Below are 18282 nucleotides of genomic sequence, written 5' to 3'. Positions count from 1 at the left end.
GAAATTCAAGATGTTATGAGAGGTTACTATGATCTTAAAATTCTTTTAGTTCTCTGGGTTCACTGGTAAGTTCTATCAAATCTTCAAAAATTTACTACCTTTACTCCTCAAGTTCTCCCAAAATATTGAAGAAACAGGTATCCTTCCAGTAGCTTCTATGAAGCCAACATCACACTAATACCCAAAGCAGATAGTGATACTACTTAAAAAGAGTTTTTCAAACCAATTTCCTTGATGGACATCTACACAGAAATCCTCAACAAAATCTTAGTGAACCAAATCCAATTACATATTAGCAAGATTTTACATCATAGCCAAGTGGGATTCATACCAAGGATGTAAGGATTGTTCAACATATGCAAATAAATTAATGTAATAAGCCATATCAAAAAGCTCACGGTCACGGTCCTCCCGTTGTTCATTGATTTGCTCGAGCAGACCCAGTAACATCTCCATCATGAGACTTGTTGTTACTGTGTTTGGCATATTGAATACGTCTCGGGTAGCTTGCCAGGCTCTGCCGTGTGGGCGAGATACTCTTGGTAGCTTGCCGGGCTCTCCAAGAGGGGCAGAGGAATTGAACTCGGGTCGGCCATGTTGGCCACTTGTAAGGCAAATGCCCTACTGCTGTGCTATTGCTGGGGGCTACATCAAAAAGAGGAAAGATAAAAATCATATGATCATATCAATAAATGTATAGGAAGCTTTTTTAACAAGATCAAAAACCTAGTCGTGGTTAAAAAAAAAAAAACTATCAACTAATGGGATAGGAAAGAACCATCCTTAAGATAGTAATGCCATCTGTAATGAGATCGAGAAATTCTGTAACTTCTCTTTTTTGTTGGGATTGGGGGGGGGGATATCTCACACAGAGGCTCCTCCCAGTGATTCTTGTCACCCCACTCCTTTTTGATTTAAGGAGAAGGCCTGAGTATATGGTGTTGGTCAGTCCTTGTGGTGCAGGGGATTACCAGGGCAGCTCAGAGGTACTTAGGGTCTTGAGAGGTGCATCTAACTATCGTTGAGGGACCATATATAGTGTTGTGCATATATAGCATTGGGGTTATCTGCTTGCAAGGCAAGTGCGTAGTCCCTGAATTATCTCTCTGGCCCCTAAGTGCTCTTTTTTAAAAATTTTTATTAGTGAAAAATCATGAGGTATAGTTGTAGACTTACAAATTTTTGTGCTTGGGTTTTATTTATACAATGAACGAGTAACCATCCCTCTACCAGTGCCCATTCTTCACCACCAATGATTCCAGTATCCCTCCTCCTCATCCCCCCAATCCCACCCTACCTCTGTGGCTGGGCATTCCCTTTTGTTCTCTCTCTCCTTTTGGGTGCTGTGGTTTGCAAAAGAGGCATTGAGTGGCAATCATGTTTGGTCTATAGTCTATTTTCAGCATGCATCTCCCATCCTGGAAGGATCCTCCCAACACCCTTTACTTGGTGCTCCCTTCTCTATCTGAGCTGCCTTTTCCCCTAGAACATGCAGCTGACCTTCAAGCCATAAGTACCACCTCCTGGTACTTATCTCAACTATTCTTGGGTATTAGTCTCATGTTTTGTTACTTTATATTCCACAGATCACAGATCACAGATCATCCTGTTCGATTGCCTCGAGCAGGCCCCAGTAACGTCTCGTTCATCCTAGCCCTGAGATTATATTTAAGGCTCTTTAGGAGAATGAGACCCATCATTGTTACTGGTATTTGGCATATTGGGTACGCCACGGGGAGTTTGCCAGACTCTGTCATGTGGGCAGGCTACATTCGGTAGCCTGCCAGTTTGTCAAAGTAGGAATGAGATGTTATAATAAGATGTTGCGCGGACGCAAATGCGTCCGCGCGGTTCCGGGAGCTGGTTTTTATAGTCTCAGAGTCTTGGCCGCTGACGGGATTACACGGCGCCAGGGGGCCAGTTGGTGGGTGTGACCCCCGCCTACTGGAATTTGGAGGATCTGGGTGGAGGATGCTCGACTCCAATCCGAGTAGGCTTGGAGATCTCGGCCCTGGAACCCACGTGGCTTTGTCCCTCTGCCGGTACCTTCAGGTGTGCGGAGAGTGGTCTCAGCATGGTGTTGGCTGGTCCTGGAGGTCTTCAGCTGCCGGGGCCCTGGCCGGGGCGGGGAGGAAAGCTCAACCCGCTCCCCTCCAAGGGCCCCGGCAAGGAATAGCCAGGCACAGATTAATGAAATCTTTCTATGTCAGCCCCTCTCTTTGTTACTTATTTCACTTAGCATGATACTTTCCATGTAGTACCACTTGTATGTAAATTTCATGACTTCATCTTTTCTAACAGCTGCATAGTACTCCATTGTGTAGATGTACCAAAGTTTCTTTAACCAGTCATCTGTTCTTGGGCATTCGGTTTTTTTTCCAGGTTTTTGGCCCCTAAGTGCTCTTAAGGAGATAAAAACATTAATTGTAATTTTTGTGGTCATTTAAAATTACTATTTTTTAAAATCAATATAGGCGCCTAGGAGGAAGCTTAGCGAGTGAAGCTCTGGACTATGGCAGAAATCTTTTAAATTCTCTGAAGATGAAAATGGAAAAAGAGAATCTTTGTTTAGATATGTCACCAGGAGAGAATGTCAATCCCCTTGAAGAAGTGAGTTTCAATATTTCTCTTTGGTTTGTTTTTTATTCTCTCATTTTTGCTCTTTTTCTCTTTCAACTCAGTTTTCAGTTTGTGGTTTTTCTTTTAGTACATTCAACCAATCATTTAAAAAATATTTGACAGAGGACAAAGAGATACTTAAGGGATTAAGGCATTTGCTTCCTAGCACCGCAGTGGACCTCTGAGCACTGCTAAGAGTAATCCCTGAGCACAGATCCAGGAATAAATCCTGAGTAACACTGGGTATGTCCCAATACCCAGCACCAATAAAAGTTTTTTAAAAATATATCAAAATCCTAGGAAGTGTAGAGGATGGAGACATGAATAAAAAGAAATGTTTAATACCTTCATAGAGTATGCATTGTCATTAGGGAGAGCAAAGAGAGATAAGCAAGAACAAAGAAAGAGAAAAAAATTAGTAACAAGTAAAAGTGCATTGGCTTGAAATGAAAGTGTTGGACTAGAATAGCTGACCCAAGAAAAATATTTTTAGCTGAGATCTGAATTAAAGAGGGTACCAACAAGCAATGGACAAAAGTACTTGAGGGGGAAAGTACTTGGCATGTTTGAGTGCCTAAAAATACAAACAAAAAACTCCTTGTAATAAAGTGAGCAGAAGAGTGGTAGATGGGACTGGGGAAAGACCAGGTACGGGAATTACTCTTGGCGGTAATTACTCTTGCTTGGGTACCATATGGGATGGGATAGAACCTGCATGCAAGATCATCATCCTACCCACTGTAGTATCACTTGAGCCCCTTATTTAAAATTTTAAAATTATGATTTGCTCTATGTAGAGAGTGTTTACTGTAGGAGATTAAGAGTAGAATCAAAGGTATCAGCTGGGTGTCTAAGGCTAGGGCCAAACAGTAAGGCAGGTGGAGAGCATTGTAAAGAGGAAAGAAAAGAAGATTTCCATTAAGTTTCTTCTGTCTTGTTCACTGAACTCACTAATGGCTTGAACATGAAGGGAAAGGCGGACAACTAGATTTTGTATTTGAACAACTATGTTTGTGATGGTATCATTCATGGAACTGAGGAAATAATGGGGAGAGAAGCTGGTGTCTGGAATATGCAGGAAATCTCAAATGAGTATTCCCTGCTAATTTTCAGAGACCAGTCAGACATCCAGGCAGAGATTCCAAGCAGGCCATTTGGTAGGTGGGCCTTGAATTCTGGGCAGAGTTCAATACAGGAGAAATCGATTTGAGAGTCAAATCTTTGGATGGAATTTAAAGCTGTAAAACTATGGGAGGGTCATCGTTGGAAAGCAGATGTCCAGAAACAGCAGAGAGCAGAATAGAGCATTCAGTAGAGAAGAGTCAGGGTGACAAAGGAGGTTATGAAGGCATGGCCAGTATGTTTACAGGGAAGCATGACAGCTAAAAATTCCTGGGGGACATTTTACTAACAGTGAGGGAGCATAGAAGATGGTGGTAGTTAAGGGGATTGTGGTGGTTATTAGAGAGTAGATTTCCTAGAATAGAAGATATTTGGGTGTATTTAGGAAGGATTTATAGTGTTGGGAAAGAGTAGAAGTGAAAAGGAGATGATGCAGATGTACAGTATGAAGGACCAAAAGATTTTGATCCTAAACACAAACGTTGGGACTATGCTGATGGTGCATGTATGTACAGTGAGGGGAAGACAGAACATGATCCTGTGGAGGTAGGACCTGTCCCGCCCATCACTTCTGCTTTCACAGTGAAAAGTGTGACTGATACAAAGATAGACCAGCAGGAATTAATTCAACAAAAACATTACAGCTTGGGGCAGGCTGCTGTGTGGCATTATAAAAAGAAATGCAGTAAGTGCAAAGGGATTCAAAGTTATCATATGAAGCAGGGGCGGAGCAGGACAGAGAACTTGATGGATGTGAACTGTATATCTGTCTTCTAAGGAATCTCCAACCCCACCAAGCACGGACTCATCGCAAGAGGAGGAACCACGCCAGTTTGAAAACATGGAGGAAATTCCCTGGTTAGAAAAAAAAACTCAGAAGGTATGTGTAAAACGTGGGAGAAGCTTGAAATAATTCGTTTTGTGCCAGATTAGTTTCCTATGAAAACTCATTAGAAAGTTGGAAAGCAGGATGAGATACTGCTTGGCAGAGCAAGCATTCCATCTATTCCCTCTTACTTTCTTGCTGGCTTATTTAAGTGATACATTTGTTCCATTTCAGGCCATCCAGAAGGAGGTGAGACTCTTTTCTAGTACAAGAAAAGAGATTAAAAAAGGAATCAAAGCTTTGACTAAAACCGTAAGTGCTCATGATTTTCTAAATTGACCCTCAAGCCAAACACATTTCTCTCCTGGTCCCTCTCTTTGCTGGTGGTTGTGCTGCAGTGTACAAGGTCCCTCACCTAGTTCCAGGGTTCCCTGGCCATGCCCTTGCTGCTCTGGGCTCCAGGCACTGTGTCCAGGGTTTTGGTGTTGGGAACAAGCACCTGTCCTCCTCCTGCACACAAGGCAGGTGACTCAAGGACTGAGCTACAGAGCCAGGCCTCCCAATAACTTTTGGAACGTTATGCTGTTTCGTGCATCCAGGAGGACCTAACTATAACCATTTTTACTTCCGCCTGTAGGCTCGGTTTTCTGGGTCTCCACTACCGCATTATACACCAACAGTGCCTTCTGTCTTTCCCCAAATTCTGTCTCTTTTTAATTTAATGCATTTTCTTTTTTTTCTTTTTTTGATGTTGTAGTTTCTTTTTCTTTTTTTCCCCTTTTATTTTTTTTTATTAGTGAAACACCATGAGGTACAGTTGTAGATTTACAAATTTTTGTGCTTGGGTTTCAATTATACAATGATCAAATACCCATCCCTCCACCAGTGCCCATTTTCCACCACCATGGATCCCAGTATCCCTCCCACACTCATCCCCCACATCCCACCCTGCCTCTGTGGCAGGACATTTCCTTTTGTTCTCTCTCTCCTTTTGGGTGTTAATGCACTTTCTTGACTGAAGGCATACATTGTCACTCGACAAATTCAGTAGTCTGGGGCCACAGAGTTAGTGGTCACATCCCTCAAGCAGCATCTCGGCCTGCACGGATTTCTTCACTAGAATCCGCATGATGGACCAGAGAACTGCTGACAGTTTCCCCTTGGGTCCGCTCCCCTGTCTGGACCTGGGTCTTGATACAGTGTGACTCAGTAGACTAGCGGCACAGCTTGATCGGACGCTGCGGGGACACGGGGGAGGGTTTCTGCCCTCTGATCTCTCCTCTGCCAAGCACCCATCAATCCTTGTCCTGCGGGCACTCCCATTTCAGCCATGTGGGCTGCCATGGCCATGGTTCTGGTTTTCCTTCTCCCTGCTGGATTTTTCTTGAAATTAGTACCGGCTCTTGTTCTGCTATGAAGCCTTTCTATGATAGAAGATGCTTCGCAGTACTGTGGAGAGGCTAAGACTCAGTCTGTTGGTGCAGAGTATAATGTAATAAATCCACTGGCCAGTATTATTTTATCCATATTCTTTGTTCCCCTGTCCAGATTGAAATCAGTCTTGATATCATATTATTTTACCTTCAAATGTATATCACCGAAAGACAAAAATTCAGACATATATTTCCTCATGTACTCACAATATCTTCAGCACGCATAAATATCAATTTCTTGTGCCTTGCACGTGTGGGGGGGGGCAGCCGAGCCAGGTTCAGTTCCTCTGCCCCTCTCAGAGAGCCCCGCAAGCTATGGAGAGTATCTCCCCACCACGGCAAAGCCTGGCAAGCTACCTGTGGCGTATTTGATATGCCAAACACAGTAACAACAAGTCTCACAATGGAGATGTTACTGGGCCCGCTGGAGCAAATGGATGAACAACAGGAGGACAGTGCAGATAGTTCAGTCTTTATTTAATGAAGTGACTAATATATTTTTGCTGGTCTCTAGAGAAATGTGTTTTTCAGAATTAAAAATAACCACAGTAAGCCTGTCACTCAATCATTCCCTAGATGAATTTTTAAAAATTTTAATTAAAAATCAAATAAAATTCCCCACTTGATTTAAACACCATGGTTTACAAAGTTGTTCATATACCGTTGATTTAGGCATTCAATGTTCCAGCACCAATCCCACCACCACTGTCACCTTCCCTCCACCATTGTCTCTATTTTCCCAACTACCCTCCCATAGCCCCCATAGCAGACCCACAATAATTTATTTTGTATTGCTTGTTACCACTAAATGTCTAATGGAATGATCAAAAATTATTTCAGTAAAATAAAATTAATGAAAATTTTTGTATCTCACCATGGGGACATTAAGTCCTTATCTGAGGGTTTACTAAGCTGTTGTTGCTAGTTAAGCCTTCTGTGTTAATGTTTTTGTTAGTGCAGAGTAATTGGCTTCTACATTATATTAACATCCAATATGTGTGCTCCTACTGAGCTATTAGTTCACAACTGTGTTCCAGAAAATCCAGAATATTAACCTGGGTCTCAGCCAGGACCAGGTATCCAATAATTTTTTGCAACTAGTTGATCTTTTTTGATATTTAATTATGAATCTCTTACATCCAATTTTTTAAAAATACATTTTTGACAAGTGTTGAAAGACACTTGGACAATTATCTCTTTCTTGTTTTATTTTGTACTTTTCTCTCCCTTCTTCCCTCTTAAAAATCAGATTCAGGAAATGATGGAAGAGAATGATACACTAGAAAGTATTTCAAAATTAGAGCAACAGGAGTTTGCCTTGGATCTTGAGGAACTAGAGAATCTTCACCATCAAAGTGAGGAAGAAGTGTCAAAGGTATGGACATCCAATGTAAACTTAGGCATAGAGGTCTCATGAAGGAAGTAGAAGGAAATCAGGAAAGGGAACTTTTCCAGATAATTCACATCTCCAGATACTTGGCTCATGCAATGGGAACAGAACTAACTTGTTCTGCAATCATCTTTGAAGATATCTTTAGCTTCAGTGTCATGGAAGGTTCTACCTACATTTCCTTCCATGAGCCTTATGGATTCAGGTCTGATGTTGAGATCTTTAATCCATTTTGAGCTGACTTTTATGCATGGCACTATAAAGAGATCTGAATTCATTCTTTCACATATAGCTGCCCAGTTTTCCCAGCTCCATTTGTTGATTCTTTTCTTATGCAACTTAATACTTCTTACTCCTTCATCAAAGATTAAATGATCATGTGTTTGAGAGTTTGTCACGATGGTTAACTCTATTTCAGTGGCCTGCAAGTCTAACTTTATTCCAATATCATGCTGTTTTGATTATTACCACTTTGTAATACAGTTTGAAGTTGGGAAGGCTGATGCCTCCCATCTTCTTTTTCCCAAGGATTGCTTTGGCTATTTGTAGTAGTTTGCAAAACAATAGAATTAAATAGAGCACTTAGGTGTATTGTAAATAATTAAACATTTATACTAAAAGGAGATGGATTGGGGCTGGAGCACCAAAGGTGTTTACTTTGTACATGACTGACCCCAGTTTGATACCCATCACCACATATGGTTCTCTGAGCACTGTCAGGAGCAGTCTCTGTCCACAAAGCCAGGAGTAAGTTCAAGCACAATCACGTGGCCAAACATCCCCTACCCACAAACTAAAACAAAAGGATGTTGATTATATTGTTGATGTATCTATGAGAAAAATTTCACACCATTCCCTAAGACCCTGCCCTATGAATATTTTTATTTATGCTGGAATAAAGATATGAAAACAGGGTAGATTTGTTAAACTGGTGAATGATGTAAGGCTGAGAATAAAAGGAAATAAATGGGTGATAGAATCAGCTGGACAACTGTTCATTTATTACTTATTCGTTCTGCATTATTTCTAAACCTCTTTTATGTGCCAGACACTGATATAGGTTCTGAAAATAGCTCCCACCCTCATGAATCTATCCAGGTAGAGAAGTCAGACCATGAAAGAAACACCAAAGTGCATGATGGAAACAAAAATAAATAAATGGGACTACATCAAACTAAATGTTTCTGTACTGTAAAAGAAATGGCAGCTAAACACGGAGTCAATGAGAGAAAAAAATTGCATACACCATATAACTGACAAAGGGGTTAATATACAATGGGCTAAGGCACTCATAAAACTCAATAACAGGAGAAAGGTAACCCCTTCAAATATTGTTAGAAGAGAAAATGGAGATTTAGTACATGGGTTGAATCTTTGCTTTGCATGCGGCCCATAGGTGTTCAATCCTTGGCACCACACTTTGTCAAGCCCCACTGGAAGTGATCCCTGAATACAGAGCCAGGAGTAAGCCCTGAGCATAGCTGAATGAAACTACAAAACAAAATTTTAAAATAATATAAATGGGGAACACTAAATAGATACTTCCTCAAAGACATCACACTGATGGCTATCAAGCATATGTAAAATGTCCAAAATCAGTTATCATTGGGAAAATGAAAATCAAATGAATAAGATGTCTGCTCACACCTGGGCTGGAGCGATAGCACAGTGGTAGGGCATTTACCTTGCGTGCACCCAGCCCGGCCGAACCGGGTTTGATTCCTCCGCCCGTCTTGGAGAGCCCGGCAAGCTACCGAGAGTATCTCGCCCGCGTGCCCAAGCCTGGCAAGCTACCTGTGACGTATTCAATATGCCAAACACAGTAACAACAAGTCTCAAAATGGAGACGTTACTGGGCCCGCTCGAGCAAATCAACGAACAACGGGAGGACAGTGTTTGTTTTGTGTTTGTCTGCTCTCACCAAGTGAGAATGGCCATTTTTTCTTTTTTTATTTTAATGTAGGAATATTGATATTTATTCAGCCATTGATTAGGCTGATTGAATTGGGCATGAACTCCACCTTACTTTTTTTTCCTTTTTATAAATTTATTTATTGAATCACTGTGAGAGCAGTTACAAAGTTTCTGGGTTTAAGTCTCGGTCATACAATGATGAAACACCTGTCCAAAGGGTGCCCATTTTCCACCACCAAAGACCCCAGTATACCCCCATCTCAAACCCTCCCCCTATCTGTGGGGCAGATGACTTCCACATTACTCTCTCTCTACTTTCAATATTTTGACATCATACCCACCATTGTTATTTGGGATTTTACCCCAACGCTCAGATCTGCCTAAAAAGCAAATGTAGACAATTTGTTTTATATTGCTGATTATGAATAACATATGATGTCGTGCGGCCGCAGTAGTGGCCGGGCGATTTTGGAATTCCGAAATTTTAACAATTAAATCTGGAGGAATTTCTGCCAAAAACCTGCTGGGTTCCAAGATTTGTTCCTGAGTCTCTGGGATCAGAGAATGGCCTGATTTTTTTTTTTTAGTCCAGAAGTAATCAGTGCTGATGAAAATGTGGTGAAAAGAAATCTTAGATAGTTGGTAAGAATGTTACCTGATTCAGTTTCTGCAGTAAACAGTATAGAGATTCGTCAAAAAAAAATTTTTTAATAAAACTTTCATATCACCCAGTGATTCCACTACTTGCCATATATCTCAAGAACACAAATGCATCAATTTGAAATGATGTATGCATACCTGTGTTCATTTCAGTGCTCAGTACAATAATCAGGATATGGAGGGAATGCCTGCTCCCAGCAGCCCAGTAGACCTCCATTACCTCCACAACCTCCACTACCCAGCCACGGACGCCCTCCAGGATGCTTTCCGGACACTTAGGCCAGGACTCACGCAGGGGTGAAGCCCCAGAGAGCCAGGGAAGCGGAACTCTGTGACCTCGGACTCCAGGCTCACTAGACCCAGGAGCAGAGATCCTCTGCCTGCTCCCAGCAGCCCAGCAGACCTCCATTACCTCCACTACCTCCACTACTCAGCCGCCCACACACTCCAGGATGCTTTCCAGACCGCACAGCTGCAACACATCATAAAATACTTAATACAAGATTACCGCAGCATATTCAGTTGCTTTGAAATATGGTTGGAACATAAGAACACCTGCAAGGACAATTAGAGGTCGCCCTAAAAGACTCTATCACTCTTTGGAGAGCCTGGCAAGCTACTGAGAGTGTTCTGCCCACATGGCAGAGCCTGGCAAGCTATCCGTGGTGTATTCGATATGCCAAAGCCAGTAAATACAATGGGTCTCACTCCCCCGACACTGAAAGAGTCACCAATATGGCAGCGTTAAGAAGGGTGAGGAAGGAGAGGCTGATAAAATCTCAGGGCCGACCTAGGTTGCCAAAATGAAGAAGGACAAAAATGACTGTCTGTACTTCCAATGTACGTATACTGGCATCGGATGCATCCATTGAGGACCTGATGGTACAAGCGCAAAAGATCAAGTACGACATTGGTCTGACTGAGATGAGAAGACACCAATCACATCACGCCATTTTCGACACTGGGGAACAACTGTTCCTCGGAACATGCAACAAAAGAGGCATCGGTGGTGTCGGTGTCCTTGTCAACACGAACTTAGCCATAAACATTGATTCATTTGAATGCCTAACAACCCAAATCGGATTATTACACTTGAATAGATGTGGCTCACTGCCGGCAGTTTCTATCTTTGTTGTCTATGCACCAACATCCAATTATGGTAAAGGTAAAGGCCCTCCCGTTGATCGCCGATTTGCTCGAGCGGGCCCAGTAACGTCTCCATTGGAGACTTTGTTGTTACTGTGTCTGGCATATCGAATACTCTCGGTAGCTTGCCGGGCTCTCCGAGAGGGGCGGAGGAATCGAACTCGGGTCGGCCGTCTTGGCCGCTTGTAAGGCGAACGCCCTACCGCTGTGCTATCGCTCCAGCCCAATTATGATGATGGAGAAATTAAGAAGTTCTACATGGAGCTGGAGAAGTTCTATAAAGAAGACCACACCTTCTACAAGATCATTGTGGGTGATTTTAATGCCAAGATAGGACCAAGAAGATCAGCTGAAGAACTCCACATTGGGACCCATGGCCTAGAATGGAACGAACAGGGTAAGAGACTGTCTGAGTTCATCATGTCAACCAAGACCATCCATGGTAACTTATAATTCCAGAAGACTGAATCTAAACGTTGGACATGGGAGTCTCCTGGTGGATGGTTCCACAATGAAATTGACCACATCATATTCAATCGACAGTCTTGCCTGACCGATATCGCTATTGTACCAAAATTCCAAATGGGATCGGACCACCGTCTCCTTCGTGCAAAATTCTACTTCACAGAGTAGGGAGAAAGGGCTGCAAAGTTTAAGTTTAAGAAGAGAACTCCCAGAATGACCACCAACTGGGATCTCTTTGGCACTATTGTGGCAACATGGGAAGATAACTGTTGTTGACAACATCAACGAGGAATAGGTGGACTGGTTTAGCACCTCCATGATTGTGCGAAGAATGCCGAGAGAGAGAGATAGCCACAAAAAGACGCCTGTCTTCGAAAACTCTCGAGCTCATTTGCCAACATGGCTTGGCACAAGCCTCAGGCAACCGCAAGCGAATGTCCCAGCTTGCAAAGCAGTGCAGAGAAGCAATAAAGAAAGAGTTAAAAGAGAGAAGAGCAGCAGTCTGGCAGATGCGGCAGAAGCTGGGAAACGCATTCACAACACCTGCCTGTCCTTCGCCAGCTATAAGACCAAGATGACTGCCCTCTGACATCCTGATGGATCTATGACATCTTCCAGAAGGGCAATGGAGAAGATTATCCATGACTTCTACTCAGATCTCTTTGATAGCCACATCTACCTGCCCACATACCAAATTCTGCAGGATGGATATGTCATTCCCAAAGTTCTCCCTTCCGAAATCCGACACGCCATTTCATCAGTAAAGAAGTGAACAGCACCCAGCCCAGACAAGGTCAGACCCGAATACCTGAAGAACCTTCTGTCAGTACTCATCAATACACTGGCTAGGCTCTTCACATGCTACCTGTCTGAATGCAAGGTTCTGTCCCAGTGGAAATCCAGCAGGACTGTACTACTATACAAGAAGGGAGACATTCACAACACTGGCAACTATCACCCAATCTTCCTATTTCTGTCATCTACAAGCTGTTCACTCGAGTTGTCCTGAATAAGATTGGCAGAACACTAGATGAAGGACAACCATGTGAGCAAGCTGGTTTTTGAAAAGGATTCAGCATAATCTACCATATCCACATGATAACCAAGCTGATTGAGGTTTCTCGGGAGTTCAAGATGCCGCTCTGTCTAACGTTCATTGATTTAAAGAAGGCCTTTGATTCTGTTGAGATGGAAGCAGTCATCGAGGCCCTAGCCAAACAGGGTGTTCAAAGTCAGTACATCAGGATCCTCCGTGAGCTATATTGCGGATTCACTACCAGGATCTCACCATTCTACAGGGAGGTGATCATTGACATCAAGAGAGGGGTTCGGCAGGGTGATACTGTTTCATCGAAACTCTTCAGTGCCACCCTTGAGAATGTCATGTGACGACTGGAATGGGAAGGAATGGGAGTGAAGTAGACAGTCGGCAACTAAACCACATCCACTTAGCTGATGACATTGTTCTTATGACATCAAACATCAACCAAGTGGCATAAATGCTGGCCGACTTCGACCATGAGTGTGGAAAGGTCAGACTACAGCTGAATCTCACAAAGACAATGTTTGTGAGAAACAGTCTTGTTCCTGACATTCCATTCACTCTCAATGGGACGAACATCTCTGAATGCAACAGTTATGTATACCTAGGTCGAGAAGTCAGCATAATGAATGACCTGGCACCTGAGTTGCACAGGAGGAAGAGACCAGCTTGGAACGCCTTCAAGAACGTCTAAGAAATAGCTAAGAGGACGAAGAACCTCCAGCTCTGGGCACATCTCTTCGATTCCACTATTCTTCCTGCATTAACATACACCTCAGAGACCTGGGCCCTACAAAAACAGGATGAGAACGCTATTCAGGTCTCTCAAAGAGGAATAGAAAGAGCTATCCTTGGAGTATCACGCTTCACTCAAGTGAGAGAAAGAATCCGGAGTTCGGACCTCCGTCGATGGTCAAGAATAATGGATGCTGTCTCGTTTGCCAAGACGTTGAAAATCAGATTGGCTGGACACGTAATGAGATTTGGAGACTACTGCTGGACTAGAGCCATTACTGACTGGATTCCACAGGACGTCAAAAGATCACATGGCCACCCACTTATGAGATGGTCAGACTTCTTTGTCAAGCGGTTTGAGGCTGTTCATGTTCCTAGAATGGGCAGACACCATTGGGTTACATTAGCACGTGACAGGGATGAATGGAGACGTTACTGGTGCCCGCTCAAGTGGATCGATGAGTAACGGGATGTCAAGTGATCAAGTGATGGAGGGAATGCAAATGTTCAATGAGAGATGAGTGGAGGAAGAAGTTTTGGTATAAATACATGTGCCACTGCAAGAAAAGAAAAATCTTGCAGTTTGCTGCAATTTGGATGGAACTGGAAAGCATCATATAAAATGAAATAAGTTAGAGGAAGAAAGATTAATGGTAATGCTGGTGATCTTACTCATCTGCAGTTTGTAGAGAAACAAAGAAAAGGGAAAATACAATGTCCAGTGAAACAAATTTTGAACTTGCCAACATAACTGAGGATCAGGAGAGAAATTGGGGGTATGGAAGGCTGGGATAGAAAACGTGAACTATAAAAAAAAGCTCCAAAACAGAGTTCATGAGTTGGCACTTTAAATGTGCATTGATGGGAATTAAGCCAACATTTAAATAACCAGCAACTTAATAGATACAAACTTGAAATTTCACTTACAAAAATAGGATGGTTTAGCCTAGTGAACTCTGTGATATGTTAGTGACCTGCCCACCATAGCTGGGCAACTGTCCTCAGAGCAACTGGCCCTGCACGGGCATCTCCAGCCCTTAGAGGTGACCATGGGCATGCAAGGGCTCAGTCTTCAGATCAGACAGAAGAAAATGCTCTCAAAATCCGGGCTATGAGGCTGCTCAGAATGGCTGAACTCCATGTGGGACACAGGGAGAGGAGGAAGGTAAAACACCATCACTAAGTGTGCCATCACCCTACTTAATGAATCGATTGTTGAATTTTTCTTTTTAAGGTGGCTGCATTTTCATTCTCCTTTTTCTTTCACCTGTTTTCTTCAAGATACGAAACAATGTAGAAATGAATAACCTCACCAAGAAATATTTGGCTGAACTTATCAAAGAGGAGTGCTGGAATTCCATGGCTGTGAAAGGCCGCTCTCTCAAGGTAGCAGCTCCGGAACAGTGCCGTGGCCCCCAAATAGTCTATTCAAGTCTCAAAGCAGAAAATAAAACTCAATGTTTTAAAAAGACAATCCATACAGCTGTTAGTACAGGATAGCTTAGGGGTGGGGAGCAGGGGCACAGGCCCCAAGTTTGATTCCCAGTACCACAAGACCCCCTGGACTTCATTGGATTTATCCACAGGACTCCCCCCTACTCCAGTCGTGCTGGGTCCAATTGCACTGAGTCATCCAGCCAAACTGTTTCCTAGCACTCCTTATCATTGCCTGGGAAGCCCCCCTCAAAAAAAATCCCTACATAGAAAAGCACTCAAAGTCTACCTTGCTCCTCCCCACACTGAAGGCCACTTTCTTTTTCAATTGAATCACAAGTGAGATACACAGTTACAAAGTTGTTCATAATTGGGTTTCGATCATATAATACTCCAACACTCCTCCATTCACCAGTGTACACTTCCCACCACCAATGTCCCCAGTTTCCTTCCCCCACTCCCTGTCCCACTCACCACTAGCGCCCCCCACCCTGCCTCTGTGGTAGACATTTTTATTCTCTCTCTCTCTCTCTCTCTCTCTCTCTCTCTCTCTCTCTCTCTCTCTCTCTCTCTCTCTCTCTCTCTCCCCAGCCCTCCCTCCCTCCTTTTCCCTTCCTCCCTCTTCCCCTCCCTCCTTTCCCCACCCTTCTCCCTTGTTCCTAAATAAGACTATCTCCAGACCTTGCCAGTGTGCCTGGGTGGGTAAAGTTGTGTGGCAGAAAGCAAAATCACTCGAGACAACTAAGGGAACAATCCTTCACAAAAGCACAGTATTTTCATATAGTTTACACTAATATTAATGGTATACATTATTCTAAAGAAAACTTCATTGTAGATCTCACTCAGGGAACCTATGAATTTTTAGCAGGATAATTACTTCCCGCTCCTCCCCAGGTACACAAGATTATGCTGAAAATGAATTTACTTCATCTTTTTTTTTCTAGTGCTTTCATATCCCCTGTGTGGTTGAGAATTTTCCAATGAAAGCACGCACACAGGAAGAACTGGCAGAATTAAACAGAGTTATAAATCAAAAGAAGGTTGAAAACGAATGTCTTAAGGTATAATTTAAAATACATTGGGCTTGAAATGAGAACAGGTTGTAGGGTCCTTGCTTTGCATGCAATCAAATCCCTACTACCACATATGGTCCCTCAAGCAATGCCAGAGGTCACTACTGAGCACAGACCCAGCTGTGTCCCAAAACATAACATATATATTTTTTTTCTGGAGATTTTATTTTTTTAATTTTTATTAGTGAAATACCATGAGGTACAGTTGTAGACTTACAAATTTTTGTGCTTGGGTTTCAGTTATACAATGATCGAGTACCCATTCCTCCACCAGGGCCCATTCTCCACCACCACTGATCCCACTATTCCTCCCACCCCCCATCCCCCCCATCCCACCCTGCCTTTCTGGCAGGGCATTATTCCCTTTTATAACCAAAATATTTTAAAGTACATTTGTGTGTGTATTTATATAAATGATGTGTATATTTCAGGGCCTTCATAGATATTTGAGGTGGGAATACAATTTAAATGTTTAGATATTGTTTGTTGTATTTTTATTCCTTGTTAATTTGTAGAACAGACTCTAATTGATATAGAAGCTCATTTCCACACACTAAATCAAGAAACCTATCCTCTGTACAATGCTAGCAGCCATATGATATGAGGATATACTTTTTAAAAAAAACTAGATTTGGGGGTTGTTCTTGTCCTTTTTTCCCCCATTTATAATGTTCTTTTTATCTTATAAATAAAGGGCTAATATTTTAGGATAATTTACCAAGGATGAAGTAGACAGTTTAGTAAAATTGAAGGAGAGGGGGAGGTGGAGAGGGGGAAAGAGAGAGGGAGAGGGAGAGAGAGAGTTGTTCCAGAGAGAACGTGGACGTGAACAAAGCCCCAGAGTTTTTTTTTTTTGAAGCATTAATTTCTAGTGTACCACTAAAAAACACTGACTCTTTGATGCTAATTTATTTTGTCCAGAACTTTATTCCCATGTTTTTCTGAAACATAAAATGAAAGTGTACTTCATTCACCTTAAGCTGCATTTCCCCAATCCCATACAAATAAACTCCTTTCTGAATTATAAAGAGAAGATATGCTTTTAATGCTTAAGTACCAAAAAAGACTCAAAATATTTTAATGCAACTGTTAAACTGACAACAATATAAATATTATATATGTATATATATATATATAAGAACTTTGATCCTTTTGATGTAGCCAGAGTTCATCAGCTTCTAATATTTTCATCGCTTCTATATCCATTTCAGGATATACCACTTTTTTTTTCCCTTTATTTTATTTTATTTTTTTTAAAGTTGTAGATTTACAAGTTTTTGTGCTTTGGTTTCAATTATACAATGATCAGATACCCATCCCTCCACCAGTGCCCATTTTCCACCACCATGGATAATATCCCTCCCACCCCCACCCCCCATCCCCCCTGTCTCTGTGGCAGGGCAATCCCCTGTGTTCTCTCTCTCCTTTTGGGTGTTGTGGTCTGCAAAAGAGGCATTGAGTGGCAAACATGTTCAGTCCATAGTCTACTTTCGACATGCATCTCCCCTCCTGGGAGGATCCTCCAAACATCCTTTATTTGGTGCTCCCTTCTCTATCTGAACAGCCCTTTCCTCTAGGATACCCGGCTGGCCTCTAAGTTATGGAGTAATCCTCCTGGTGCTGATCTCAGCTATTCTTGGGTATTAATCTCATACTTTGTTACTTTAGAGGATATACCACTTTTAATTCACTCGCTGACAAGACAAGTTAGTGTCCTAAAATGATTGTTGAGATAAATTAACTTGTCACAAAATTGTCTCTTTAAATAACTTAGATGACTGCAAAACTTCCATGTCATCTTTTTCTATAATTTAGGTCCGGGAGGAAACTATAGAAATCCAGAGTACAGTTGCCATGGTAAAAAAGTTTCATGAGGAGGATGAAGAAGAGGAAGAAGAAAAAGTTAAAATAAGAGATATTAACTTGCCCAATTATCTACTTGGCAGTCTGTGTACTGATTTTGGGATAGACATCTCTTTGTTGTCAAGCCAAATGGAACTTCATGCCAAAGAGGAAAAAATCAATCAAATAATCTTACTGAAAGTAAGCGGATTTTTTAAGTTTATGCTAAAAATATCTCTAAAACTCCCCCTGTGAAATGTCTTGTGAAGGCTCAAATTGAAATCTAATGCCAATTAAATTATTTCTTGTCTTTAAAATATAGAAATAGTGTTCATTTTTCTTGAAACAGCTTATACACAAGAGTTTCTCTCATTTATTTTAACTGAATTTTAAGATACTAATGTTCTAAAACCCTAAATTAACTGACACCTTACACTTCTACTGTTTAGATCTTAAGTAAGCTCAAAGATTAAAGAAATCCTTGAACACCATCTTTTCAGCATCTCAGACAAGATGTTATCTCCTCTTGGGGAGGAAATACAGCTTCCTGCCTGTATTCTGCAGCCCAGGGATAAATGTGG

General features: G+C 42.0%; 1 protein-coding gene across 1 annotated transcript in view; it reads left to right on the top strand.

Annotated features, from left to right (window-relative positions):
• Nucleotides 1–18282, top strand: part of CFAP43 (cilia and flagella associated protein 43) — a 105864-nt gene that overhangs the window by 58311 nt on the left and 29271 nt on the right. Inside the window, exons 17-23 of the mRNA XM_056120838.1 lie at nt 2475–2633; nt 4540–4621; nt 4802–4879; nt 7250–7375; nt 14634–14738; nt 15731–15847; nt 17675–17902. Coding sequence (XP_055976813.1) covers nt 2475–2633; nt 4540–4621; nt 4802–4879; nt 7250–7375; nt 14634–14738; nt 15731–15847; nt 17675–17902 — 895 coding nt within the window. The remainder of the gene's footprint in view (nt 1–2474; nt 2634–4539; nt 4622–4801; nt 4880–7249; nt 7376–14633; nt 14739–15730; nt 15848–17674; nt 17903–18282) is intronic.

This window comes from Sorex fumeus, unplaced genomic scaffold (genome assembly GCF_029834395.1).
Source record: "Sorex fumeus unplaced genomic scaffold, SorFum_2.1 ptg000043l, whole genome shotgun sequence".
Lineage (NCBI taxonomy): Eukaryota > Metazoa > Chordata > Mammalia > Eulipotyphla > Soricidae > Sorex > Sorex fumeus.
This window is presented reverse-complemented; position numbering and strand designations above follow the sequence as displayed.